The 24,094-nt window shown below is 53.7% G+C and overlaps 8 protein-coding genes across 8 annotated transcripts; 4 read left to right on the plus strand and 4 right to left on the minus strand.

The window, feature by feature from the left end:
• Nucleotides 1–4,452: 4,452 nt before the first annotated feature.
• On the minus strand, nucleotides 4,453–5,834 carry CDC11 (Cell division control protein 11; the record flags this gene model as incomplete). Its single annotated transcript, XM_056216185.1, has 8 exons — nucleotides 4,453–4,684; nucleotides 4,732–5,107; nucleotides 5,154–5,200; nucleotides 5,247–5,253; nucleotides 5,315–5,385; nucleotides 5,436–5,517; nucleotides 5,570–5,686; nucleotides 5,744–5,834. 8 exons carry the CDS (start codon nucleotides 5,832–5,834, stop codon nucleotides 4,453–4,455), a joined length of 1,023 nt encoding a protein of 340 aa, XP_056070432.1.
• A 974-nt stretch (nucleotides 5,835–6,808) lies between these two features.
• On the plus strand, nucleotides 6,809–8,093 carry HSV2 (Phosphatidylinositol 3,5-bisphosphate-binding protein; the record flags this gene model as incomplete). The annotated part of the gene is made up of 3 exons (XM_056216186.1): nucleotides 6,809–6,917; nucleotides 7,051–7,148; nucleotides 7,203–8,093. 3 exons carry the CDS (start codon nucleotides 6,809–6,811, stop codon nucleotides 8,091–8,093), a joined length of 1,098 nt encoding a protein of 365 aa, XP_056070433.1.
• A 931-nt stretch (nucleotides 8,094–9,024) lies between these two features.
• Nucleotides 9,025–10,278, minus strand: N0V89_007424 (uncharacterized protein; the record flags this gene model as incomplete). Its single annotated transcript, XM_056216187.1, has 1 exon — nucleotides 9,025–10,278. One exon carries the CDS (start codon nucleotides 10,276–10,278, stop codon nucleotides 9,025–9,027), a length of 1,254 nt encoding a protein of 417 aa, XP_056070434.1.
• Nucleotides 10,279–10,697: 419 nt separating this feature from the next.
• N0V89_007425 (uncharacterized protein) lies at nucleotides 10,698–11,711 on the minus strand (the record flags this gene model as incomplete). The annotated part of the gene is made up of 1 exon (XM_056216188.1): nucleotides 10,698–11,711. One exon carries the CDS (start codon nucleotides 11,709–11,711, stop codon nucleotides 10,698–10,700), a length of 1,014 nt encoding a protein of 337 aa, XP_056070435.1.
• A 477-nt stretch (nucleotides 11,712–12,188) lies between these two features.
• Nucleotides 12,189–13,407, plus strand: N0V89_007426 (uncharacterized protein; the record flags this gene model as incomplete). The annotated part of the gene is made up of 3 exons (XM_056216189.1): nucleotides 12,189–12,486; nucleotides 12,637–13,060; nucleotides 13,113–13,407. 3 exons carry the CDS (start codon nucleotides 12,189–12,191, stop codon nucleotides 13,405–13,407), a joined length of 1,017 nt encoding a protein of 338 aa, XP_056070436.1.
• Nucleotides 13,408–14,049: 642 nt separating this feature from the next.
• On the plus strand, nucleotides 14,050–15,005 carry N0V89_007427 (uncharacterized protein; the record flags this gene model as incomplete). Its single annotated transcript, XM_056216190.1, has 2 exons — nucleotides 14,050–14,128; nucleotides 14,182–15,005. 2 exons carry the CDS (start codon nucleotides 14,050–14,052, stop codon nucleotides 15,003–15,005), a joined length of 903 nt encoding a protein of 300 aa, XP_056070437.1.
• Nucleotides 15,006–15,691: 686 nt separating this feature from the next.
• On the minus strand, nucleotides 15,692–17,514 carry N0V89_007428 (uncharacterized protein; the record flags this gene model as incomplete). The annotated part of the gene is made up of 3 exons (XM_056216191.1): nucleotides 15,692–16,372; nucleotides 16,422–16,527; nucleotides 16,574–17,514. 3 exons carry the CDS (start codon nucleotides 17,512–17,514, stop codon nucleotides 15,692–15,694), a joined length of 1,728 nt encoding a protein of 575 aa, XP_056070438.1.
• An 820-nt stretch (nucleotides 17,515–18,334) lies between these two features.
• MAS2 (Mitochondrial-processing peptidase subunit alpha) lies at nucleotides 18,335–20,100 on the plus strand (the record flags this gene model as incomplete). The annotated part of the gene is made up of 2 exons (XM_056216192.1): nucleotides 18,335–18,457; nucleotides 18,505–20,100. 2 exons carry the CDS (start codon nucleotides 18,335–18,337, stop codon nucleotides 20,098–20,100), a joined length of 1,719 nt encoding a protein of 572 aa, XP_056070439.1.
• Between the last annotated feature and the right edge of the window lie 3,994 nt (nucleotides 20,101–24,094).

The following is a 24,094-nucleotide window of genomic DNA, read 5'->3' on the forward strand; positions in this document are numbered from 1 at the left end:
CGTATGTGACGACCTAGAGGAGGCGTGTTTTTCTAGCACACCGCGAGAGTCGCGTGCAAACCATGGGGAGGCGGCAAATGTGCGCACGGTTGAGGAACAGTGCATTGTGGGAGGTCCACAGTTCCTTGAGTTCAGACAGGACCCCCTGGTCCCGTTTTCGAGGTCGAACTACACTCGACAGGCATTCGCGTGCTCCTAGTGGTAAGTGGCTGAGGTAGCGAGGAAATGAACTTTCGACTGCCTAGCCGATCTGCAACCGGATTGGTGACCATATCAAGAGCAGTGGGCGCGTCCAGTTCCGGCTGGCCAATTTGTCGCGCATCTCCATGCACACGTGTGGAGTCGATTCAGCAACTACATGGCGGAAGCCGTGCCTGGTCTCCCCGATTACTGCCTGCATGACGAACACGCAGGATGCGGCTCGAACCGGGGTAGCTGCGAGCAGCCATCGATTGATGTCCACTCGAAGAGCAAAGGATGACGGACTTCCAATCGATATCCTTGCAAGTCGAGCTCTAAATGTAAGCCTTCTTTGGCGCCGCAAGCGTCCTCAGCCGACCGGTTTGCGTGGCGTCAGGGAATCGTCTCCATCAACTCGCAAGCTGAGCTCTGGTAACTCTGGAGTCATTACATCAGCTGATGCAAAGCGCTGCACGTCTTGTGAGTGAAAATTTTGAGACGACATGACTTCTGCAGTGCCGCTGTGGCACGCCTATCGTGTAGGCCGGGACAAGAGCCCGGTGACACAGCGGTACCCACGGTGACACCTGGTATCCCAGAGCCGCGCCGGTGGAGCCAGCCTTCCCAGGGATCGGCGCATAGGTTCATTGCTGAAGCCGTCCACTGCAGCTGGCGGCTCTGGCCATGTTTCCCCATCCGAGCGCTCGCTAACGTAAACTTTGTCGCCACCGGCATCAGACAAGACCAGGCACTCCTCAGTATTGTCAATCTTCTTCAAAGCCATGCGCAGACTGCTTGTTAGAGGATCTGAACACCTCCAATAAGTAGCAAAACCGAGCACGGTAACCAGCTGCAGCATTCGGAACGGTACGATGGGAATGCACAGTTCCACACCGTGCGCTATTTGCTAGGCACCGGTACCAGGCGGTTAGCCTACTGCCCTTACCTTAGTCGAACACCTAGTGAACCCCTCTCTGATTTCTTGATTTAGGCGCGCAAACCGCGATATGCCTTTCTGTCTCGACACGACGCGTAAGAAAACCGGAGCAGGCGGGGTAGAGGCCTGTATCCGAGACAGACGTTGAAGACTTGTCGATCGACGAACCTCCGTTCGCACCTCCATATCCCACCATGTGCTGGTGCCGTCAGAATATTGAATCTGACGCTCAACAACAAACCTATCACACCTTGCCTCAGAGGCGCCATTGTCATTCGATACTCCAAATCTGTGCGCATGTCGCAAAAGAGTCTTGCCGTCTCAGTCGTTCTCCTGCCGCTGCAGTCAGCAAGAGCCCGCATGTTCCGTCAACCCAAGCCGCCTTTGAGATGCACGCATCCGGACCGTCTCTAAATCGGGTCATCAATTCGGCTACAAGAATCTCCTCAGTTAGGGCTAGCGAGGCTGATAGGAATATCCTTGGTCCGACCATGCTGCCAACTTTTATGATGGCCTTGTGGTTCGCAATGCTGCTTTGCAAGGGACAGCATAGCTGACAGGTTCAAGGGGGCCGACATAAAAAAACCGCCAATCGGGGGATTGTGCATAGACTCGGTGCGGTTCTCGATCGTGCAATTCACTCTTGAGTACGGCTTGAGTACCGCTGCAGGAGCCTTCAGTTTGACTATTGCCGGGACAGCGTGATCTTTCCACCGATTGATGTTCATGTCTCCCCAATCTCTGTAGAACTCGCGGAACACGTTACACTTCTGAGGAGGCTCGGGGGTTGTCGACAGCTGTCGGCATGCCGACCTGCAGGAATATTCCTCGCGGTCCGAGAGGTGCACTGCTTGGGATCATGATTCGTGAGGGTAAACGACATGATCTGTAAGACGATCGATGTGGGTGGGCCCGAATCCTATGTCTATTGGTGGTCGCTCACCCTCTGCGCTGCAGGCTGGCAGGTAATGCGACAGCGGGATCCCCTGGACTACCGGCATCAAGCATCGTAAGCGGTGCGCCTTCTTCCGTTGCGGGAGCTATTCGCGTAGAGATGGGCACGATACGGCAGTCGAGGCATTCCTTGATCTGTGCCCCACCGGATAGCTACCACTTGGATGATGTTTTCCTGCATAATCCAGTCTGCTGTGGCAATGAGCGACTCGGCTCTTGCAAGTATGCAAAGCTGATTGTAATTCTCTCATGATGAATCACTGATGGGAAGAGAGCATTGTGGACGACTTGCATAAGTCGCGAGCGTGTCGCCCCGTATGTCGCACGCTCTGGAGATAGATATGATAGGTTGCTAATCGAACTCGAAGCTTCACCGATGAGTTCAAGTAGAACTGGGATCTGTTAGCAACGTGTTTTCCACCAGGACGATGGTCTGCCGGAGCTGCCTGGTGGCAATTCTTCTCTAGACATGCCGGAAAGCACATGGTCTGGCATTGAGATCTCTCAGAATGCGGCTTTCCGTTCAGAACAGAGCCGTGATTGCGTGGGCCGCTAAGTCTGGACTGCATAGATGCATGTGACGAGGATTCACACAGGGCCGCTCACCCATCAGACGTAGGAGCAGGCTTCTAGCGATGAAGCCAGCGCTGCGGGTGTACATGCAAGTCTTCACCGATGCGGGAAGCTACGCGGCCCCAGAGCATCATCGGACGGAAGTACCGACGTAAACATGGCTCCTCCGCCTGTCTGTATTTGTGAACACAGCATGCACCTGAAGTTGCATGCATGGCGCCAGGATATGGCATACTGCGCCCGACTTTCAGTCTGTATGTGCAAGCACACTCTGGCTGGGTACCAATGCAGGGTGATCGACCGATCAGGCTGTGCGGTCGCTCCTTGGGAGTGGTTTCATGCTTCCCACAAGTGAAGTCCGATCATGGCGTCGAAGGAGGGGCCATCCTGTGGGCGTGGATGTTGCGGCGAGGCGTGGTGGCATGATCGAGGCCGGACATGTTGGGAACTTTGGTGTCACAAGCGGGGGCAGTCGCAGCGGAGGAAGGAGCGACTCAGCACCACCTTAGTTGGGTGTGAGAGCGCCATTCGACCAAGCAGTTTGGATCGGCGTCAGTTCCAAGGTTGACCGCCCAACCCGAAGTCCATGTCTAATCTGTGCAAGGGACGTTGTGTCTAGGCGCGAAGATGAAGAACACGAACCGGATCGACTCGGGTGAACCCCATCTAAGGAAGGAAGGGGCACTCTGCATCGTCCCAGAATGTGCTCAGATATCGATCGAGGAGCTTGACATGTGTCATGCCGTTCGCTTGTCAGGCGAGGGCTCTTTGTTCGTCCATGCTTTGTACAAGATCGTTGAGCAATTGCTGTGAACGTCAAGGAAGGTCACTGTTACTGGTGCTGGTGCCCAGAGCTGGGCTACAGACAGTGTTCCTTCGAACGCTGAGTCCCGTCTTCGGGTGCAATGGAGCCGAATCCGAGCACTGTTCGAATGCTAGGCTGGACCCTACGTACACAACCGTGTCGGGTGCATGCATGGCGTAGATAACGCATGTACGTGGTTTCGCAGCGATGCCGATCTGGGGTATTGCGCGGGCCCTTGGGCGTCAATACCTGCCGCTAGGCGTACGGCACATGCCTTCGAGACATGCGGCCAGGACGGATGAGAGTCATTTGCTCTTCTCAGGACTCGTGGCTTCATTGTCGTGGCATGCACTCACCAGGAAAGCAGCTTGCGACCGAGCAAGCCATGCTTGATGATGCCCGTGTTCAGTGATTCATTCATGAGCTTTTGCCGGGTTCCCCTCATAATGCAGCGACACCAAGAGGTCTCCATGGGTGCGTCTGCCAAGTGCTAGCAGAGCTCCTTGATCTGCACTTTGGGCCGAGGTAGCAATGGTGTGGAAGGAGTCTGCGAGAATACACGTCGATGAGCAGCTCGTTGCCCTCACAGACCACCGTGAATCATCCTAACCTTGCTGCATTCGAGTAGAAACGAAGGGTGCTATGCAATAGACAAATCTGACCACCAGGGTGTTCTTAGTTGATCAAAGTGGATTACTAATTCCTACATGGAATGCAAAAGGGGGAATAGATATCGAAGTAAGAAAACATAAGAGAAGAGTGTCAGGTCGTGACGATTACCTGGTAACAAACGTGTGACCCTCGGGGCAAGAAGAATAAAATACCCCCCATTGGCTGCTATTCCCGCGCCCTTCGATGTCTGCAGTGCGAGCCGACCATTACAAACGCCCGTTGCAGCAGAGATTTGCTCCTGATATATAACCGCAAACGATGTCACATCCTACGCCCCTGGAGGTGGAACCATATGACGTCTTTTCGCTGCCCCATCGTGCTCAACCTCCATTTACGCTTCGTCGGCCTCATGTTCTTGTAGCTGACCGCTCTGCTCCCTATGCATGCGGGCTTCAATCTCTTTGAGCTGGCTCTCACGGGCCAGTAGCTCCTGTCGCTTCTCATTAATCTCGCGCTGCACCTTGACTTCGATCTCACGGAGCTTCTCCTCTTCACGGCGCAGTTGCTCCTCCTTTAGACGTACGGATTGGCTGGCAAGGTCTTCGGGGTTCATTGACGAATCGCTGTCCATGTTAGTATCAAAGTCCTGGCGGGTCAAAGATAAACTCACGCAGCAGCACCACCCTCCACGCTCTTGCTGAGCTTCTCAGTACGGTAGTTCTCGTACAGGAAGTCGTGGGTGATTTCCTTGAGGTCAGCCAGATGGCTGTGAAGCAAAGCGCTTCGCACGGCCAGGAAGTCTGAGTGGCGCGGGTTGTCTACTTCGACAATACCCCATGGGTACTGTCGGGCACGCACCCTGCGGCCGTTGACCTCTATGACATCCTCTGAGCCGACAATGGCGAAGGGCATCAGACCACGGAGCTCAGCGTTCTCCTCAACCGTGTCCTCGTCATCCTCCTCAATGTCGTACGGGAAATTGTATACGGGGATGCGGTAGTGCTCAATGTCCTCCATGACGAGCTTCTTCGACTCGGCGAGCTCGGCTGGGGTCAGAGAATCGGCCTTGCCAATAACGGGGATAACATTGACGCGGGGGGGACAAGCGCTTCATGAGCTCAATGTCGAGTTCGCGGAGACTGCGTGGCGTCAGAACGGTTGCATTAGTGACAGTAGTAGACATACCCATGGCCTGTAGGGGTGATGAAATACAACAGGACGTGCACACGGTTGTCGCGGAAGCGGGGGATTACGCTTGATACGGCTCTCCTCGGCGAGAATATCATCATACTGTCTCTCGAGGTATCCTACGATCTCTGAGAAACTGCATCCAATGTAAGCTAAGTGGGTGCACGTGGTTGCATATTAGTCTACCTGGCCTCATTGTCGATCTGGTCGCCAAAACCGGGCGTGTCAACAATGGTAAGAGAGATGCGGGTGCCTTCCTCATCGAGCTCTGCTGATTGTCAGTATCGCACGGGGTGCGGTGGAGATAGGTGTAGACGGACCGACAGTGACGGGCGAGATCTTGACGCCCTCCTCGACGTGGGCTGTGTTTGGGTCCTCGCTATCCTTGTGCTCGAGCACCTGCTTGCCGCAGAGTGTGTTTACGAACGTCGTCCGGCCTGGTCACGGCCACATTAGCATCGCGTCTGCGAATGGTAGCAAACAAGGTCACGCACCAGTTCCTGAGGCACCGCAGACCATCAGGCAGAACTGAATCCCCTTCTTGACATTCTTCTTCCTGCGCGCCTTGAGTATCTGTGATGGCATCAGCGCGGGCGTTCAATTTGTTGAGGCAGGCGCGGCATGGTTGATATCTTATGCCGCAAGCTCTCAGGGTGCTGGGGGTTGCTGTACCGAAGACATGATGGGTGTGGAGTGCCGGCGAGTGTGTGCGGGCGAGTGTGCAGAATGGACAGCCCACGCGTTGTATTGGGACAAGGCGGGCGGAAGTTTGTTGGACGTCGGCGCGATGGGGCGTGGTGCGGTGGTGTTGTCAGGAAATTTGGGACGTTGGCAGCTTCTCCTGCGCAATGCAAAGGGGCTCGCTAGCGGGCAGCACCCCGGTCGCCGCTCCCCATCACACTAGCCCCATCTTAGCCGCCCTGCAGCAGCGGCCGCGACCTGGAATTGCAATCTGCTTGTACCCGAATAAGTTCAGTCTGTAGGACTGTTTAGCGACTTCGATTGTCAGACATGTTAATGCTCTGAATTGTCGAGTGTGGTGGTGGCATCTTCACAATTCATGATCCGGAGCGGGCAGCTTCCCCGGATACGCCAGAAGCGGTTGGGACATATAACCATGGTAGCTTCCAATAGTCTCTACAAACATGCGATGCGTCCATATCGATTCCATAGCGGAACTCTAATCGATCCCTTCAATTGACGAAAATAAAAAGCATACAGATGAGGAACGTTGATGTGAGAGCTTCACGTGCAAGAGCTACTGACCTCATTAGGCTAGAGTCAAGGAGCTTGGGCGCATGACATGGCCAGCGTCGTGCCAAGTCGTGGGACCCTTCACCCCACGCCGCGTTCACCCATTCTTTACCACGACTGCTGGGGACATGGGCTGGAAATGATGCCTGTCTTCTCTTTCCAGTGTTCCACGCCGTACCTCAGGCCACCTCTGCCTCAACCTCATTTACGGCGCCCCAGCTTGCCGCTCGCCGCCCACAGGTGACGCCATACAGAACACACCCCATAGTTCGTCACAGTGATAAACGCCTCACACGTAGTCCAATATGAACACCCGGCCAGTTCTCGATCCGACTCAACAGCCCTTTGCGTTGGCTGCTGCGTTCAATGGTGACAACAAATTCTTCTCCGTTGCACACGAGCACGGCTTCAAAGGTAATGGCATATCTTGGTCTAGAACGTCCTCCGCTGATCAAGGCAGTATTCAAATCTTTAACATGCGAACAGAGGATAAGCCGAGGTACTATAATCGCTCGTACGGTCAAAGACTATCTCTGACGTCAGGCAGACCTGAGCGGCGGCATCGGCTGCGCGGACATGGTTGGCACTACCAACTACATCATCCTGGCCGGAGGAGGCAGGTCGCCGCACTTTCCGTCGAACAAGGTAAAACATTGCCTCGATAAACATGCTTTATCTGCGGGTGGCTGACAACTACAGATCCAAATCTGGAATGACCAAATACAACAGGTCTCTGGCTCGCTCGAGTTGAAGGCACCCGTGCTCCGCGTTCGCGCCTCCAAGGATTTTCTAGTCGTGGTCTTACCTTTCCAAGTCATCACATACAAGTTAGGGAATCCTCCCCAGAAGATCCATCCGTACGATACAGTGGAAAACCCGTATGGACTGTGTTCTTTCGAGGAGAACATCGTGGCCATGCCCGGCGCAAACGCTGGCCAGGTTAGGATCGTCAGGCTGGTCGATGGCAATCTCAATCCGCGCGTTACTCTCATCCCGGCGCACACCACCCATCTGCGCGCCGTTGCGTTAAACAAAAAAGCTGACATGGTGGCTACCGCGAGCGAGAAAGGGACAATCATCCGACTGTGGGCCGTCGAATCCGGCACGAAGATCGGCGAATTCCGCCGTGGAATAGACGAAGCTGCTATTTTCTCCCTGGCATTTTCGCCGCGTGACAATATGCTTGCTGTAACGTCAGACAAGTCCACCGTACACATCTTCGACGTCCCAAATGGCGCCCAGACGGCTGCAGATATAAACTACAAGACGCACAAGTACGGCATCCTTGCCAAACTTCCACTCCTCCCACGTCAGTTCTCCGACACCTACTCCAGCGCCTCAACGCATTTCGAAATGGGTGATGAATTGGGAGGGTGGAGCCCACAGTCAAAGGCTGCCACAAAGGAGGTTCTTAGGAAGTTCTCTCCGGAACGAGTTCCTACGAAGGGTCTCCTTGGGTGGGTGACTGATAATGAGCTCCTGGTCATTGGTGCTGGCCAAGATGCGCGGTGGGAGAAATTTGCTGTAGGTGTCACCGACGAGGGACAGAAGTACATTCAAAGCATAGCATGGAAGAGATATCTGGACTGAAGTGTAATACCCTGCGATATTCATGACTTACATGATACAACGATGCACGACATGGGGTACATAGGAGACTATACTTGCGAATTAGATTGACAAGTTATTGTCGGGAAAGACTCGAATCTCCTTCGAGTGTTTGGATTCCTAGTGGATGTGAAGACTGTGGAGAGCAATTACCTTACACCGCTTTCAATTGTTGTTGGGACGATATTAACAGCATGAAGACCAGAAAAAGCAAGCATAGAGGGGTTCCAAAATGGTGTGAATGTCAATAGCTTACCTCCGACGCTTCGAGATGCAGCTAGGGTGATCAAATACTTAGGCTTCCGACGTCCATAAAGTGATACTCTTTGCATCCATGTAGATGATACACGAGAAAGAAGCGAAATTGCCCAAAGGAAAGATGTGTATCCCGGTGCCACAGTCAATATTTTGGCGAGCCGACAATCTAGCGTTGTTGAAAGGCTTTCTTTCCTATTGATCAGGGGAGTGGTCTTCTGGGTTTAGACCACTTGTTCTCGGTCGAACGCAAAGACAGGAACGATGACACTCCAGGAACCTTTTGAGTTAGATAGGACACAGAGACAAGATAGCGCATGCGAATATTGTGAATATTCTGATGCGGATGTTACCAATGACACGGTTGATGTGAGTGGGGAAGCCAGTCGGGTATGGTGTCGAGAGGTTGGTGAAGCGGCGCTCTTTCCGATTTTCTCCGAGATTACTGTAGGTTTACCCTGGTAGCAGTTGGCTCAAATCTCTATCAGCATGTTGGTACCTTCAAACTCAAATGACATTGGTTTGGTGGCCGTCCTGAGTCATAGATCACTGTCATATAACGTTCACCAATGCCCAACGCAGTACAATGATATTTAGCACACAAGCTTCCTCTTTGTTTTGACATTAATTCAGATGCATCATATTCGTCATAAACTTATTAGTAGCTACTCGGTACCAACGAATTTGCCCAATCCTCAATATTCACGTAACCGTTCCCATCCTTATCTTGCATAGCATCGTTGCTACTGATATCAAACCCGAACTGTGTCTCTACAGAATCCGGGATGCCATCACCATCAGTGTCAGTTGGCTTAGTACCACCATTGATAGTACCCACGCCCCCCATAGTAGCCTCATCACTAATCGTCGCCCCACTCTTTCCCCAGCTCTGCACCTGGGTAAAGAGCGTCGTGTCCACCTCATCTCTTACTAGGCTCGCTCCAGCCTTACTGGTAACGTAGGTAAGCGCATCCGCGGCGCTGAAGATCTTGGTAGGAGCGGGAAAGTTGAATTTGCTCGTCTGGATTGCAACGCCGCCGTAGTTGGAAGAGGAGGCGCCCAATTCGACACCATTGAGCGCGCCGTTTTTATCCGAGTCATAGAAGTTCTTCTCGACGTAGGCTTTGAACTCGGCATTGCCGCGCGTGAAGGCTGTGACGCTGGTAGAGGGCCCGGAAATGAAGTAGTTCCCGATAATGTGTGCGTTGCTTTCGCCTGCAGAGTCTCCGGCAATATAACCGCCACCGCCGCCCCAATTATAGACTACATTGTTGGTGAAGTCGTTTGTGCCTTTGACCTTGGGGTTGCGCGTCTTGTTGTCGATGTACAAGTTCCTGAACAGGGAGATGCCGTTCCCGAGTGCAGTCTGAATGAGGCCGCCGCACGAGTGTGTTTCCAGCCCTTGCCCAATGATGCTATTCTGAATTGTGATATTTCCCACCTCACTCCCGGAGATGGAGAAGGTTTCGTCACGGCCCCAGGTAACGCTCACGTGGTCGAAGATCATGTTGCTGCCCTCAGCAATGGTGACCGCATCTTTACCAGAAGTCCCGCTCTTGCCCATTCGAATGCGGATGTAGCGGACGATGGCGTCGTCAGCGTTGCTAAAAGACCATCCATTGCCGTAGACCGTGATGCCGTCACCGGGAGCGGTTTGGCCGAGGATGGTAATGCGTTTGGAGACGACCATGCGGTCGGTGATTTTGATTACGCCGCCTACGGCGAAGACGATAATGCGGTCTGTTTTGGAGACTCCATCACGGAGAGAACCGGTTCCAGAGTCCTCAAGGTTGGTGACGACGTAGACGGAGCCCATGCGGCCGCCGATGGCATTGCGACCGAAGCCTTCGGCGCCGGGGAAGGCAAGGCCGAGGGCGGAGGGGATAAGGAAGAGGAGAGGCAGGAGTTGCATCTTGGCTAGATTGACGATAGATGACGGACAGGCGTTTACGGACCTGAGGTTGGGTATACATGGTTTATATACGTGACGAGAAGTAGGCGGCTAAATGCAGCCGCTTCTTTCATGAACCCATGATATTCTGTAGGAAACCTGGGCAGATCAACCCCTTCACATGGCGCGATCGAATTTTCCCCGACTCGAGAGGATGGTATTGCTGTCAAAACGTCGTCCCTTAATCTACATGCGGGAGAAAACCTAGGGTTTCGGGTCCTCCAATCATGACTAGGCGTCGTTCGAAACGCCTAAAATGCCATTAGTACGAATGCACATGGTGGGAGCGGAAGCGTACTAAATGGCGGAATATATCGTCTTGATCAAGACATCGTGGTCCGCGTTCCATGTTGCACATATTAAGTCCATTCAGGGTGCGGCTATTGTGCGGTCTGCTTCCACGCGTCGATGAATAGTGAACCGCCAGCAATAGCCCCAAGGAGGCCAACACCCCAATCGCTCAGGAACCCCTTCTCTTCTTCAACGCTCCAATGTAGCGTCATGGGCATGTATGCGACATTACTTACTGCATCTCTCCACCAGACCCGCCGTTCCCTCTTCTTCTGCTCTATCAACAACTTGCCTTCTTTCTCACCGTCGCATACAATCTCCTTCCTACCCTCGTCTTCTCCACCCTCATAATACTTCAAGGAAACCCTCACTATCTCCAACGCGACGTGCGCAGCCCAAAATCTACTACTCCAAATCCAACATGCAGTCTCCTTCCTCTTTCCCTTCTCTCCACTCCACGCCTCGCTCGTAAGCACGCCCTTACTCGCCAGGTAAGCACCATTCTCCAGCATCTGAAACAGTACCAAACTCGCAATCTGCGTCCACGTTATCCTCCTCACCACCCTCTCCTTCAGCCCAGCCTCCTGGGCAAGCGGCGAATGCCACAATCCCCTCGCCCACATATACAACCCCGCTAAACCCCACATGCGAACGAAAATTCGAAAGTCCGCAATCATGGCGGCAAGGGCTCTAGAACTCGTAGCTACCTGCGACATGAGCTTGTCGCTGGGCGCGGTGGGGAGGGTCGTGATAAGGGTCTCGCCGGGGAGCAGCACATCGTCTGCTTTATCTGCGATTGTGGAAGCGAGGGAGAGGAGGCGCGAGAGCAGCGCGGCGAGGAATTCGAGGGTGTAGCCGAGGGTGCCGAGGAGGGCGTCGGTGGATGCTGGGCTTTCTAGGATGGAGGAGAGGCGGACCAGGAAGCGGTCGAGGCGGCGGGTTGAAAGGGCGAGGTAGCGGAAGAGGTATATCCGTGCGCTTTGCAATACTGAGGGTGGTGTGGGAGTCGGTGGGTCTTTTTTGGAGGGCTCGGATGGTGCATGTGAAGGTTTGGGTTCGGAGGAGGGGATCGTTGTGGAGGCTGGACGCTCGTCTGAAGCCATATCAAAGCACTTAATCAGAATATACAAAGCATAAAGAGCGCTTCAACCAGATCTTAAGACAGCCTGGCGATTGTGGCACGGCAAGGATGAAGGTTGCGGCTCCGATATGATTTGGTGCACAGCGGGGCGTTTTAAGCGTCTCCCTCCAGGTGCGGCGTGCTTCCGCCCTTAGCGTTTGTTGATGGACCCTGTTTACCACGCTTGTACCACTACTTATCGCTGACTTCGTGCGGCTTGCATAAAGACTGAGGCGCTCTTCGCATCTTGAAGTATACGACTCAGCCAAGCTCGAAATGCGGAGACGATCTTTATTGAATCAAGGAACATGAGACGCGCCATAGCTCCAACCGAGCCCCGCGCCCGAGCTCCCAATCCTCCTATCTCCACGCTCCACCCCCACATCCTCAGTCTACATCCTCCCATTCTATGAATCTCAATTCACCCACAAACACTTCAACTTCTCGCATAGCGCCCAAAATGCCTCCCGCCGCCCAACCTACCCCTCGCACACTCCTTCCGCCAGAAACCCCGCCGCGTCCCCTCGTTCTGCGCTTCACAAAGGGCTCCATCCACAGCATCGTCTTCTTCCCCGTCCTCCTGCACTCCCTCTTCACCGTCCTCATCGTCTATCTCGACACCCGTGTGCTCTCCTCCCTCGGGCTCCCTTCTACCATCATCCCTTCGCTCTCCATCGTCGTAGGCCTCATGCTCGTCTTCCGCAACTCCACGTCCTACGACCGCTTTTGGACGGGCAGGAATTGCCTCACCACTATTGGTACGAGTGTAAGGAATCTGGCGAGGATAGTGCTGGTGAATGCGAGGGTGAAGGAAGGAGCTTTGGGGATTCGGGTTTGGGGCAGGGAAGGGGGATTGGGTGGGGAAGACAAACGAGATACGGAACATGTGCTGAAGGTGCTTATTGCAGTGCTGTATGCGATCAAGCATAATCTACGCGCCGAGTTTAATATTCCTCCTGCGTCGCTGGAAGGGGCGCCTACTTTTGACGCGCATTCTACGCCTGTGTCGAGACGACCGAGCTATGTGGACCGTCCGACTCCGTCGTCTGAGGACGCTGGCGAGGACGGGCTAGTAGATGGGGATGGTCTGCACCAGCCCAAGGAGGTGTATAAGAGTCTTTTGCCGGACGGCCTGCGAGGGTATGAAGACGAGGGCTTGAGTCTGCCGCTCCAGCTAAGCGTGCTGGTCGAGAGCTACATCCGACGAGGCGTAGACCGCGGCTGGTTCCACGCGCCACTAGCCTCGCAAATGACCGTTCAGATTAATTCTCTAGTCGATGCATACGGGCGTATGGAGACAATTCGCTCGACGCCGATTCCTGTCGCGCATCTGTAAGCCACTCCTGCTCCTACCTGACGTACACCTCGCTGATGGCAGCGCTAGCATCCACCAGAAACAAGTCCTCGCCCTCTTCACCTGCGTACTTCCCTTCGCCGTCGTGGACGACTACGTCTGGTGGTCGGTTCCTATCGTCGCTATCGTGGCCTTCACGCTCTACGGTATCGAGGGCATCGGCCAGCAGCTCGAGGACCCCTTCGGCTACGACAAAAACGACATCAAGATGGACGGCATCATCGAGGATACGCGGCGGGAAGTCCTGACTCTACTTAGCGAGTGGCAGAAAGCGCAGGGGGATGCTGAGGACGAGGGCGCGCATTTGGGTGGCATGTTCAATTGAAGGCAACAACAGTTGCTCCATTGTGTGCCGAGGCGCACTATCCATGGCAGAATCATGCTTTTGCGGTTAGACGGTTAGACATACTTGTCGAGCATAGATTTGGATACCTAATGGCTTCGATCGCTGGATTATCCTGATGATTGAAGTGTATCGTGGCCTGCTTGAAACTAAGATCAACCGATACCGCAAGCTGCCAAACCTGCGTCACCAACACCAAGATTCCCCACCATCTTATGCTCGAACCGAAAGTAGAGCCTCGGCACAGATAACTCATCAGCTTCGACAATCTCTGAATTCGCATTTTCGGGAGATCCGGATAAGGCTCGGATCGCAACCTGGTCGCTAGTCGGTCAACCTCGCCCAGCACCGACGTTTAAAAGTGCGCCATTTTGAGCTTTGCGCAGCACTTTGCCAACACATGGACGATGAGGCGGTTCGTACGAGGTGGGTCTCTAGAGATGTTGTTGTTCGAAATACCTCGAGTACCCTCAGCAATAATGGCGAGGATATAATAAACTAGTTAGTCTGGAACTTCGTCTTCACAGCAAGTATAAGTAGATCAATCTCTCTGTTGTCAATTCTCTGACTCTTTTACTGCCTGTTACTCTGTTTCTCTATCGCTGTCCCAAATACCCTACCATAATGTCGTGGCACCCCCCAAACGATTATGCAAGCCGTCCAGTCGCCATCCTTGGTGCAGGTATTCTGGGACGCCGCATCGGTAAGCAATCCACTTCTCCGCCAACCTCTTGTCCACTCATCCGTTCAATTTAGCATGTACCTGGGCTGCCGCAGGCTACAACGTGCACATCCGCGACCCCAGCGCCGACCAACTCAAGCAGTGCCTCTCCTACTTCCACGAGAATTTGGACATTTACAAGCAAAAGACTTCATCCCCGATCTCTGGCACCATCCAAACGTTGGCAGAATTGGAACCGGCTGTCGCCAACGCATGGCTCATCATCGAGGCCGTCCCTGAAAAGCTCGATCTCAAAATCTCCACCTTCGCAGCGTTAGAAGCTTCGGCGCCATCCGACGCAGTCCTAGCTAGTAACTCCTCATCTTACAAGTCGTCTGAAATGCTGGCATCTGTGTCTGATGCCACCAAAGAGAGGATTTTGAACACGCACTACTACATGCCACCCGGCAACATGGTGGTGGAGCTTATGACCTGCGGAGTCACCGCAACCTCAATATTCGATTTTCTGACAGACCGCCTAAAAGAAACAGGCGCCATGCCATACGTCGCGCAGAAAGAATCGACAGGCTTCATATTCAATCGACTCTGGGCAGCCGTGAAGCGGGAGACGCTGACGATTTTGTCCGAGGGCGTGAGCACGCCCGAAGAAATCGATGCGCTGTGGACGGAGATGTTCATCAAGGGCAAAAGCAGACCTTGCGCACTGATGGACCAAGTGGGCCTGGATACCGTGGCGTTTATTGAACAAAATTATGTAAAGGAAAGGGGTTTGGACGGCACGCACACGATTGACTACTTGAAGAGAGAGTTCCTCGAGAAGGGGAAGCTGGGGGATAAGTGTGATAAAGGGGGATTATATCCACGGAAGACTGATGACAGTCATGTTGAGTCGAGGTAGTCTAATGCGCTTCTTAACGCTAATAGGAATGGACGTAATTTCGGCGTGCTGCACCTAATACTGTTGTCGCTACTGCTGAATCAAAATTGTTCAGCGAAGCCTATGTAGGCACGCTTACGCCTCGCTATGATTTCCGGTACCGAACGCCGCGCGGGAAGGGTGGGTCTGTCATCCAACGTGGTGGGTGCACGATGACGAAATAAGAAGCAATTGGCAGATGTAAATACCAAATAATCAGGTCTGTGTGGTAGATGGATACGTGACGAAAAGCGTCGTGAGAACCGAAACCATAACTCCGCATATTGTGTATGAACACGTCGCTAAGAAGGATGTGGGAGCGTTCGCAGGTGTAGATGATCCTTTATTTTGAATCCTTTCTGTTCAGATCATGTATGAAATGCTGATGCCATGGCTATCCCCATACTCGCTCTCCAACCCACTACCTCCTACAACAACAGACAAACGCAAGTTCGCCTATCGTCCAAAGCCATCTTGAAAGCAAAGTAGGGATTACACAAATGGCCCAGAAAGAGAACAATGAGACATTCCTACGTGAATGCCATTCCTGAAAGATGCTGTTAAAGACAGGCTTACGTGTCATTCGTACCCAGAATGTCGAACGCCAACGCCAGAAAATGCCCAATTTGAGATGATGATGTGAACGATTCAAAGTTCAAAGTTCAGACTCACGCCCGTATTTGGTAGTCTGGAGTTGCTGGCTCTGCGTCACGGAAGCGCTGCCCAGCAGCCCGTCCAGTGCTGCCACTGCCGTCGAGCACAAACGGTCCGGCGTCGTTGCGTGGGGTCATGGGACCCTCGGGGGCGCCATTCGGACTTAGGCCGTCCGAACTGTTCGACGACCTGTTGTGGAGAGGCGTAAGACCAACGCTCTCGTTCGCTGCTATGACGTTGATGGCTACTGGTTGTGTGACAGATGAGGAAGCGAAAGGTACTGGACTTCGTTGTGGCGTGGAAGGATCGGCAGCTGGCGCGATCCCGGAGTCGTTTGTGGACCCTGAAATGGTAATATTTGATATCGCGGCTTCCAAGTCGCCAAAGCTGATGTGACTGTTCGGAGCCCACTCATCTTCATCAAGCGAACTAAGTCCGTTAGTGGAGGCCTTGGGCGTCACGTGGCGATCTTCCTGCGAAGGTCCGCCGTTTGTCTTGACCTCGCCATTCTCCTGAACAGGTTCTTCTTCCCACTCTTCAAGATCCACTGGGTCATCAACATCGGCTTCCAAGTCGGTGACTGCGCGGCAATTCGGGCATAGAAAGTTTGGGTACGTAGGGCCATTGAGGATGGGGCGGATACACTTGTAATGCCACACGTGTGAACAGGGCGCAACAAAGAGTGATTGACACGGCTACATGGATGAGTGTAAGTACCTCAAGGACGGTCAGGCAATGACTTACCGCGATAGACATGAGACAAATGGAACATTCGGAGGTGTGCGTTGAAGCATTGTCTCCCTCTTTCTTGGCCTTGCCGAGGTTTCGCAGTCGCTGGTGGGTTTGTTTGCTACAACTGTTAGCCTCATTGCAAAGTGTAGCTCTGTGAAACCCACTTGAACGCATTAAGAGCCTGCTGCCATCCTCGATTGCACTCTATCCTAATCTTAACACACCGGAATATCATTTCCTCTCCGCCGCGGAAGTCTATTCCCAGCTGGATGATGTCACCATCCTTGAGCTTGAACGGCTTGCTCTCCTGGTTTGGCTGACTTAATCGGATGTGGTTGAGAAACGTGCCCGATGAGCTCTTGACATCCTTGATCCACCATTCTCCGTTCTTGCACCACAACTCACAATGCTTCCGGCTCACCACTTTAGACTTGAAGCCCACGGCGGCTGCAGAAGGTTGGTCCTTCGGTACCTCGGGGAGTACATCCCTCTCTGAGTACCGCCCAACTTTTATGACGGCCGACTCGTCGGGGAGTGTTCGCGTAATGGTGGAGAAGGAAAGCGAAGGTCTCGCGGCTCGGGGGTCCTGGTGCATAATGAACCTTATGGACGGGAGGTCTTTCATAGCCGGAGCTTCGTTCGATGCGCCCTGGTCTGAGTCTGCCGCCATGGAAGCCATGGTGGGCGTCGTGGGGATGGGGCCGGAATGATTCCTGACTGTGAGTTGCGGAGCCGCCGTTTCTGCGCGAGTCCGGGTCATGGTTAGGGAAGGAGGCGAAGGGATCAGAGGCGGTTGGGAAGCGGCCTCTGGCGCGGTCTGAGTGCGCGAGGCGCTGGGCCGGACGGTGTTGTGGGATCGTGCCGGAGAGGACGACAGCAATACGGGCGGGGTTGCTGTCGCAGCGCGGGCGCGACTTTTTGTCTGGGGTGCCGGTGAAGTCTGGTGGCGCTGCTGCCCCTCAGGTGCACTCTCAGCGATGCCTGGGGCACGAGGCTGGCCGTGCGTATGGTGGGTGTGGTAGTGCCTAAGGAGGGCACGCAGGGCGCTGGGTCGATCCTGCGTAAGTGAAGTAGTTGGGGGAGCTGCGGACGGGGCTGTAAACATGAGGTGGGCAGTGGTAAGGGTCGGAGGCGGACTCCACGCCGCGGTGTATACGTGCGGGGCGACGACCGTTTGGGTCTCCTCTGGGGCCAGCGCGCTTCTCTGGCAGGAGAGTTGGACGTGAAGCACTGCACGTCTTGACGGCTGGGGGCGAGAGCGGCCAAGCAAGCAAACGAGGAGCCAGAGAGTCAGCGGCCTGGACCGCGTGCCGCTTGTCACGAGTACGGCGTGGCGATATCGCGCGAATAGACACAGACACAGACACCGGCAGCGCTCACAGGGGGAGATTTCAGAATTGAATCGGCTGTTGCGCAGTGGAGGGCGCAGCCTTGCGAACCGCAAGAGGCGCTCACGCGATACTGCACGATAGGCCAAGTCTGCCGAGCGGCCGAGGCGACTACACTCAGAGGTCCCTCGATGCTCAAACATGCCCTCTGGGGACTTGAACCACGCCCTCGCGGACCGTCCATGGCACTCGGTTCATGAGAGGGTGTGGCATGCGTCTACACATGGTCACACGCGAGCGCCGAACGGCGTGTTTGTTGTACAGCGAGTGAGCCCGGGACACGCAGCGCAGTCTGCATTGCCAACTTCACGTTACAGAGAACAGCCTTTGTCAATCGACGTCAGAACAATGGAACGCTGGGTTTCAGTCGACCCGTCAAACCATAGTTCATGCGTTGACATTTGCCTCAGGCTTGACACCATGCCGATCTATCCAACGCCAAGACAGCCCTGTGGCTGTGATTATGTCATCTTGAGTTTTTCGAAATGAACGCCATCTCGTGTTGATGCCGCATCGCTCCACACAACGCCTCCTGAAATGTTAAGACCGCGATCAATCAGACCGCTGTCGCGAGGCCTTGGCCAAGCCTCTTCTTCCATCACAAAGTCTGCATCATGTGCAGGTAGACGTGGGCTGGCGACGGTGGTCGCGGAAGAGAAGGTTAGCTTTCGACTGCGAGCCGCAATGCATCTTGCTTATGTCTGTAGGACCCTGTAGAGCTCGAAGAAATCACGACCCTCCCTAATGGTATTCGCGTTGCGACCGAAGCCCTCCCAGGGCACTTCTCCGGCATTGGAGTGTACGTCGATGCCGGTTCGAGATATGAAAACGATGCGCTGCGGGGCGTGAGCCATATCATAGATCGATTAGCTTTCAAGTCAACAGCTTCTGCGAACGGAGATCAGATTGTAGAGAAGATCGAGTCATTGGGCGGCAACATCCAGTGTGCATCTTCGAGAGAGTCACTCATGTACCAGGCCGCAACCTTCAACTCCGCCGTGCCGACCACCGTAGGCCTCCTCGCGGATACCATTCGCAACCCGCTCATCACCGAGGAAGAAGTTCAACAGCAGCTGGAAACGGCAGACTATGAGATCGGCGAGATATGGTCGAAGCCCGAGCTGATCCTGCCCGAGCTGGTGCACATGGCGGCTTACAAAGACAACACCCTGGGCAACCCGCTGCTGTGCCCGAAGGAGAGATTACCGCACATCAACCGCGCAGTCGTGGAGGCCTATCGTAAGGAGTTCTACAAGCCGGAAAGACTGGTCGTTGCATTTGCTGGTGTGGAGCATAAGGAGGCTGTTCGGCTAGCAGAAAAACATTTCGGTGACATGCAAAAGGGAACTGGGCCATCGCTCATCCAGACTGGTGGGGAAAGCAGCATTACTGAACAACCGACCTTCACAGCATCGCATCCAACACCGACCGGCGCTCCTCCGCAATCTTCGAAACTCCTGTCTAAGATACCCTTCTTCAAGAACCTCTCCACATCCGCAACATCAAACGCTTCCGTAAACGCCTCCTTTGATCTTAACTTCCCTCCGATAGATACCTCTGTCCCGTCGCATTACACTGGCGGCTTCCTCACCCTCCCTCCGATACCCCCTCCGCTAAACCCTGCTCTTCCTCGTCTCTCGCATATTCACCTTGCCTTCGAAGCACTTCCTATCTCCTCTCCTGATATCTACGCTCTTGCAACTCTCCAGACGCTGCTGGGCGGTGGCGGCTCCTTCAGCGCGGGTGGCCCCGGCAAAGGCATGTACTCACGCCTCTACACCAATGTACTCAACCAGCATGGTTGGATAGAGTCCTGCATCGCTTTCAACCACTCGTACACCGACTCTGGTCTCTTCGGAATCGCCGCATCATGCGCACCCGCTCAGGTCTCGCAGATGCTGGAAGTCATGTGCCGTGAACTGAACGCTCTCGGTTCAGAAACGGGCTACGCTGCGTTGAGGGATCAGGAAGTACAGCGTGCGAAGAACCAGCTGAGGTCCAGCCTACTCATGAACCTTGAGTCCAGGATGGTGGAGCTTGAGGATTTGGGAAGGCAGGTCCAGGTTCATGGTCGCAAGGTTGGCGTCAAGGAGATGTGCGCCAAGATTGAGGCCGTCACTATCCAGGATCTGCGCCGGGTAGCTAGGCAAGTGTTCGGTGGAGAGGTGAAGAACACGGGTGATGGCAGCGGAGCACCGACCGTAGTATTGCAAGAGGGCGAACAAGAAGGGCTGAAGAGGAAGGACTTTACGTGGGATGAGATACAGACGAGAATCGCAAGGTGGAAGTTGGGCAGGAGGTAGTTTTGTCAACATGAGGAAGAGCTGTACGATGTGCATTTAGGGTGTATAATGGCTAGTACTGTATTATATTGTGTGGCATCAACGCTTCGATATGTAGACTGTTAGATGGCAATAATGAACATCATCTGTGCCTGACGTTCGAATTTTCTTGTCATGGTTGGTCGTCTGCATGTCGGACACTGTATTTGGATTTTATGCTCGTCGTTCGGGCATGCGCACGACGGTACAGCCACTATAAGTCTATTGATATATTTGCACTATGAGAGTGTCTCAGCCCTGCTGGCATTGCCGCCTGTCGTCCGAGCAGGTGGTGTCCATGTAACAGTCACTGGCAGGAGCACGATGACCTTGGAAGTCTTCCTGGTAGGGATCCTTACGACTTCATCTTCCTCATAAGCTCTTCTTGCGCGCTATTGCGCTAGTCAGCCTTCTCTTGAGCTGTTCCTATTCGAAATCTTGATCGTCGAGTAGGATCGATATTTCTGAATGGTGAGTATGACAGAAGGCTGAAGCTTGATGGCTCTGAGGGAAGCTGGAATGATGTTCATAGCGCAAGCTGTCGTGAAGGCAGCTGTTCTAGGCGAGGTGCGATGCTACTTTAGGGTAGAATATGATGGTGGGTATTCTGAAATCCTATGATAGCAACGTCGTGTGCATTGGCTACTTCGGAAGGCGGTGTGGTAGGGGAGACGGCAAAGTTGCTTGGGGATAATATTGTAGAAGGACATAAAGTTTTTCTGGAACGAAGCTGTAGTAGCTACCTCCACGATAACAGCGTGTGCAACATTCCGTAGTAATGAGTGTAGCATACGGCCCGTATCAAGTTTTTAGCCGTTTGAACCGTACAGAGGTGGTCACCGTACTACCTATTGTACCATACTTCACATGGAATTGGAATGCTATAATATAGCTTGGCATGGGAGAGCGCGCAACTACAGTGCCAGCAGCATTGATGTTGCAGCTAAGCACATTGGAGTGTTCGTGGGGCCTCCACAGCTCCCAAAACTCTGTGCAGAGGATTTCCGGGGCCCCGAAGAATCCCAGTAAGATTCAATGTGGAAATAAGGTGCGATAGAACAGCCGACTGGTAGACCCGATGCACAGGTGTCGGGAGCACATACAAGGGGTGGCCGCGGCGGAATCCACAGCGTAGTGTACCGTAGACTTTCATACCAAACGGCAATATCCACCCCGGAGAATTCCCTTGATGATAACCATGGTACGCTATGTACGGCATGGAGGCGTCCGAGGCAACGCGGCTTTCTTCTGTACGCTGGCGCTTCGCCACCTGTACTTTCCTTACGGACGTAGCGACAAACAGCTGTGGATCCCTCGTCAAGTGACTTCCTGGAGTACATACGGGATGGCTACGCGACTCAGCACGATCTTCCCGAGTAGGTCATGAGATTATATCCGTGGCGGATGCACCCCAGGGATTGCTCCACTACGGACCGTTTCCACACTACGTTCAGTGCATGGGAAACAGTGAAGCTCGTTTTAGTGCTGCACAGACGGCACGGCTGGACAACACGGCATGGATGATTCAGACGTTACGCAAGATCATGCTCGTGGTGCATCTACCTTGTGTTTTTGCAAGTGTTGCTAAATTGTCCACTAGAATGGGTTGAATGTTCCCACTCGGGCAACCCTCCCAGCATATTACCAGAGTTGTTGTCTTGAGCAGTCCCAATCCAAATTGTCATCCGGTCGGATAGTATGCAGATTTGCATCTGGTACACTACCAATGCAGGTGTTGTATCGATTCACGTACCCCTATACGGATTTATCACCGACGCTCAGTCATGAACGTTCCGGAGAGATTGTCACCTACTAGCTCCGCGCAACTCGGCTTAGATGTCCCACAGTATTCTAGAAGATGGAGCACGGCTCGCGGCAGATGTACAGTACGCCGGCTTCGGAGGCTGCTGTTGATCTGCTCCACTACGGACCGTTTCGAAGCTACGTTCACTGAACATGTCGTAGCGTTTGGCTGGTAACGATCGACGATCATCGGCTCTCTCACTTTTACGCTGGCTGTTAGTTTTTCATTTCTGCCAGCCTCCTCTGGCCAGCGATTCTATGCGATTGGCTACGCTAGGAACAGTGTCGATTTGTAGCCAAGAGCAACCTAGTCTAGCAGAGACAACACGTCGATGCGCAGCATGGATGTCGAGTAGTCCAGGAGATCAGGCTCGCCGGCAGTGTTCCCCGACTTTTGCGGGTGCTGTGGAACTGCTCCACTACGGACCGCTTCGACGCTACGTCCTGTGAAAGCACATGGTGAGGACAGTGACTTCACATGGCAGCGCGGCGCGCGTGTTGTTTGGGCGCATTCATATAACTCAGTATGAAAAACAGCATTCCAGGAGATGCCAGACAACCCTCTGTCGCGCATCGTTCGACCACGCTACGTTCAGTGAGTTCGGACACAGTGACTCTTTGTTACGAAGTTTCGACTGGCCCACAGAAAAAAAAGCCACCGTATCTCGACACCATTGAGCTGTAAGCGGTCCGACGAAGGTGGAGTTGGCGTCGCGTGCCGTTTTGACGCGTAGTCATGGTTCGTACGTGGCGCAGTGTTCCAGTCTTCTGTAGCCCTCGCGGGGTAGGTCGGCCGGAACGACCGCTGTGTTGTCTCGCAGGGTTTTCGCCATACCTTCCGAGGCTTGCTATTGCCTCCAAGCTACATTGTATTTTCAGACGTTGTTGCAATTACGGGGATGCGTCACAGAAAGACCGCCATTTGTCGCGGTACACTTACAGTCACCACGTTCCTATGTGTCAAATGGCTCTAACAGATAGTCACAGCACAAGCGTCGGCACAAAGGAAGGATCGAAGCAAGACAGAAGGCGGCACGGCAGTTTATCGGTGAAGGTGCCGAGCTCAGTCGTGGGGAGGACGCCGTGCTGAGCTAAGAGTCCGCTAAGACGAAGCGTACCTTGCAGAATTTGCGCGAACGCCACGCCACTCCCTCTTCCGCTGCCGGCCAGCGCATGGATCGGCAAACGGTCGTCGTTGAGGTTATCGATAAGCTGCTGTCATGCGGGCCGGAGTCGAGCCACGAGCCACAAGTAGCCGTCATTGCGATCCGTTGCTGCGCCGTCTTTGCCGCCCAGTCCGATTTGATTTACAGAAGTCCGCCCAGTCACGGACCTGTCTCGCCAAACGTCGTTTTCACACCCTCCGTCATAAGCAGGACCCTTGTCCGTTTGATGACCTCTTCTCAAAGAGTTTCGTGAACCATATCAGCGATGTCTTTGTTGTCCCTGAATGCTGGAACAACGGCACAGGAAGGCCGCACGTCACTGTACCCGATCGTTTCTCGCGTGGCCACCATGCGCCGAAGGACCCTGGAAGAAGCTTGTGCAAATCCTTCCACGCTGCTCGGTAGTTTTGAACACTATCTCTGAAAAGATTTAATGGAACGTCTACATCGTGCCGTAGTCTAGCATCAATAGTGGGCCGGATGAGCCAAACAGAAGGCCGCTGTGGCTTCCCACCCTGAGTCCGGTCGACCTGCCAGAACGTACTTGGGCGTACCTCCGATGTAGCACGCCTGTATGCCCTCAAGTAAAAGTCTGACCACATACCGGAGATTGCCCTAGAGGCTCAAACACAGTGGTTCCGAATAGCCATTGTGCTGAGTCTTCGTGCATGCGTGTCAAAGCATCTTCGGTTAAGCCAGTCTAGAATCCGTCTCCCCGACATAGTCATGAAGTATAAAGACGTTTCCTCTTCCCCTCAATCTGCTTCTCCAATGCAAACCATCCAGCAGTCTTTTCTTCCATTCCTTCTTTACCACACTCCTTGTCAGGACCCAACTTCTTCATCTTCTTTCCCAACCTAGTCATACCAACACGGTACTTTCTTCCGCATCACAGTCCTTCAAAGAGCCCCAAACCCATTGTAAAACTTCGATCACTACCTCGACGGTAACAACTATCTTTACGAGGAACAGCGTTCCCCCACAACTTTCGAGACCACCTTTTACAC

This window comes from Didymosphaeria variabile (genome assembly GCF_027946475.1).
Source record: "Didymosphaeria variabile strain IMI 356815 chromosome Unknown scaffold_5, whole genome shotgun sequence".
Lineage (NCBI taxonomy): Eukaryota > Fungi > Ascomycota > Dothideomycetes > Pleosporales > Didymosphaeriaceae > Didymosphaeria > Didymosphaeria variabile.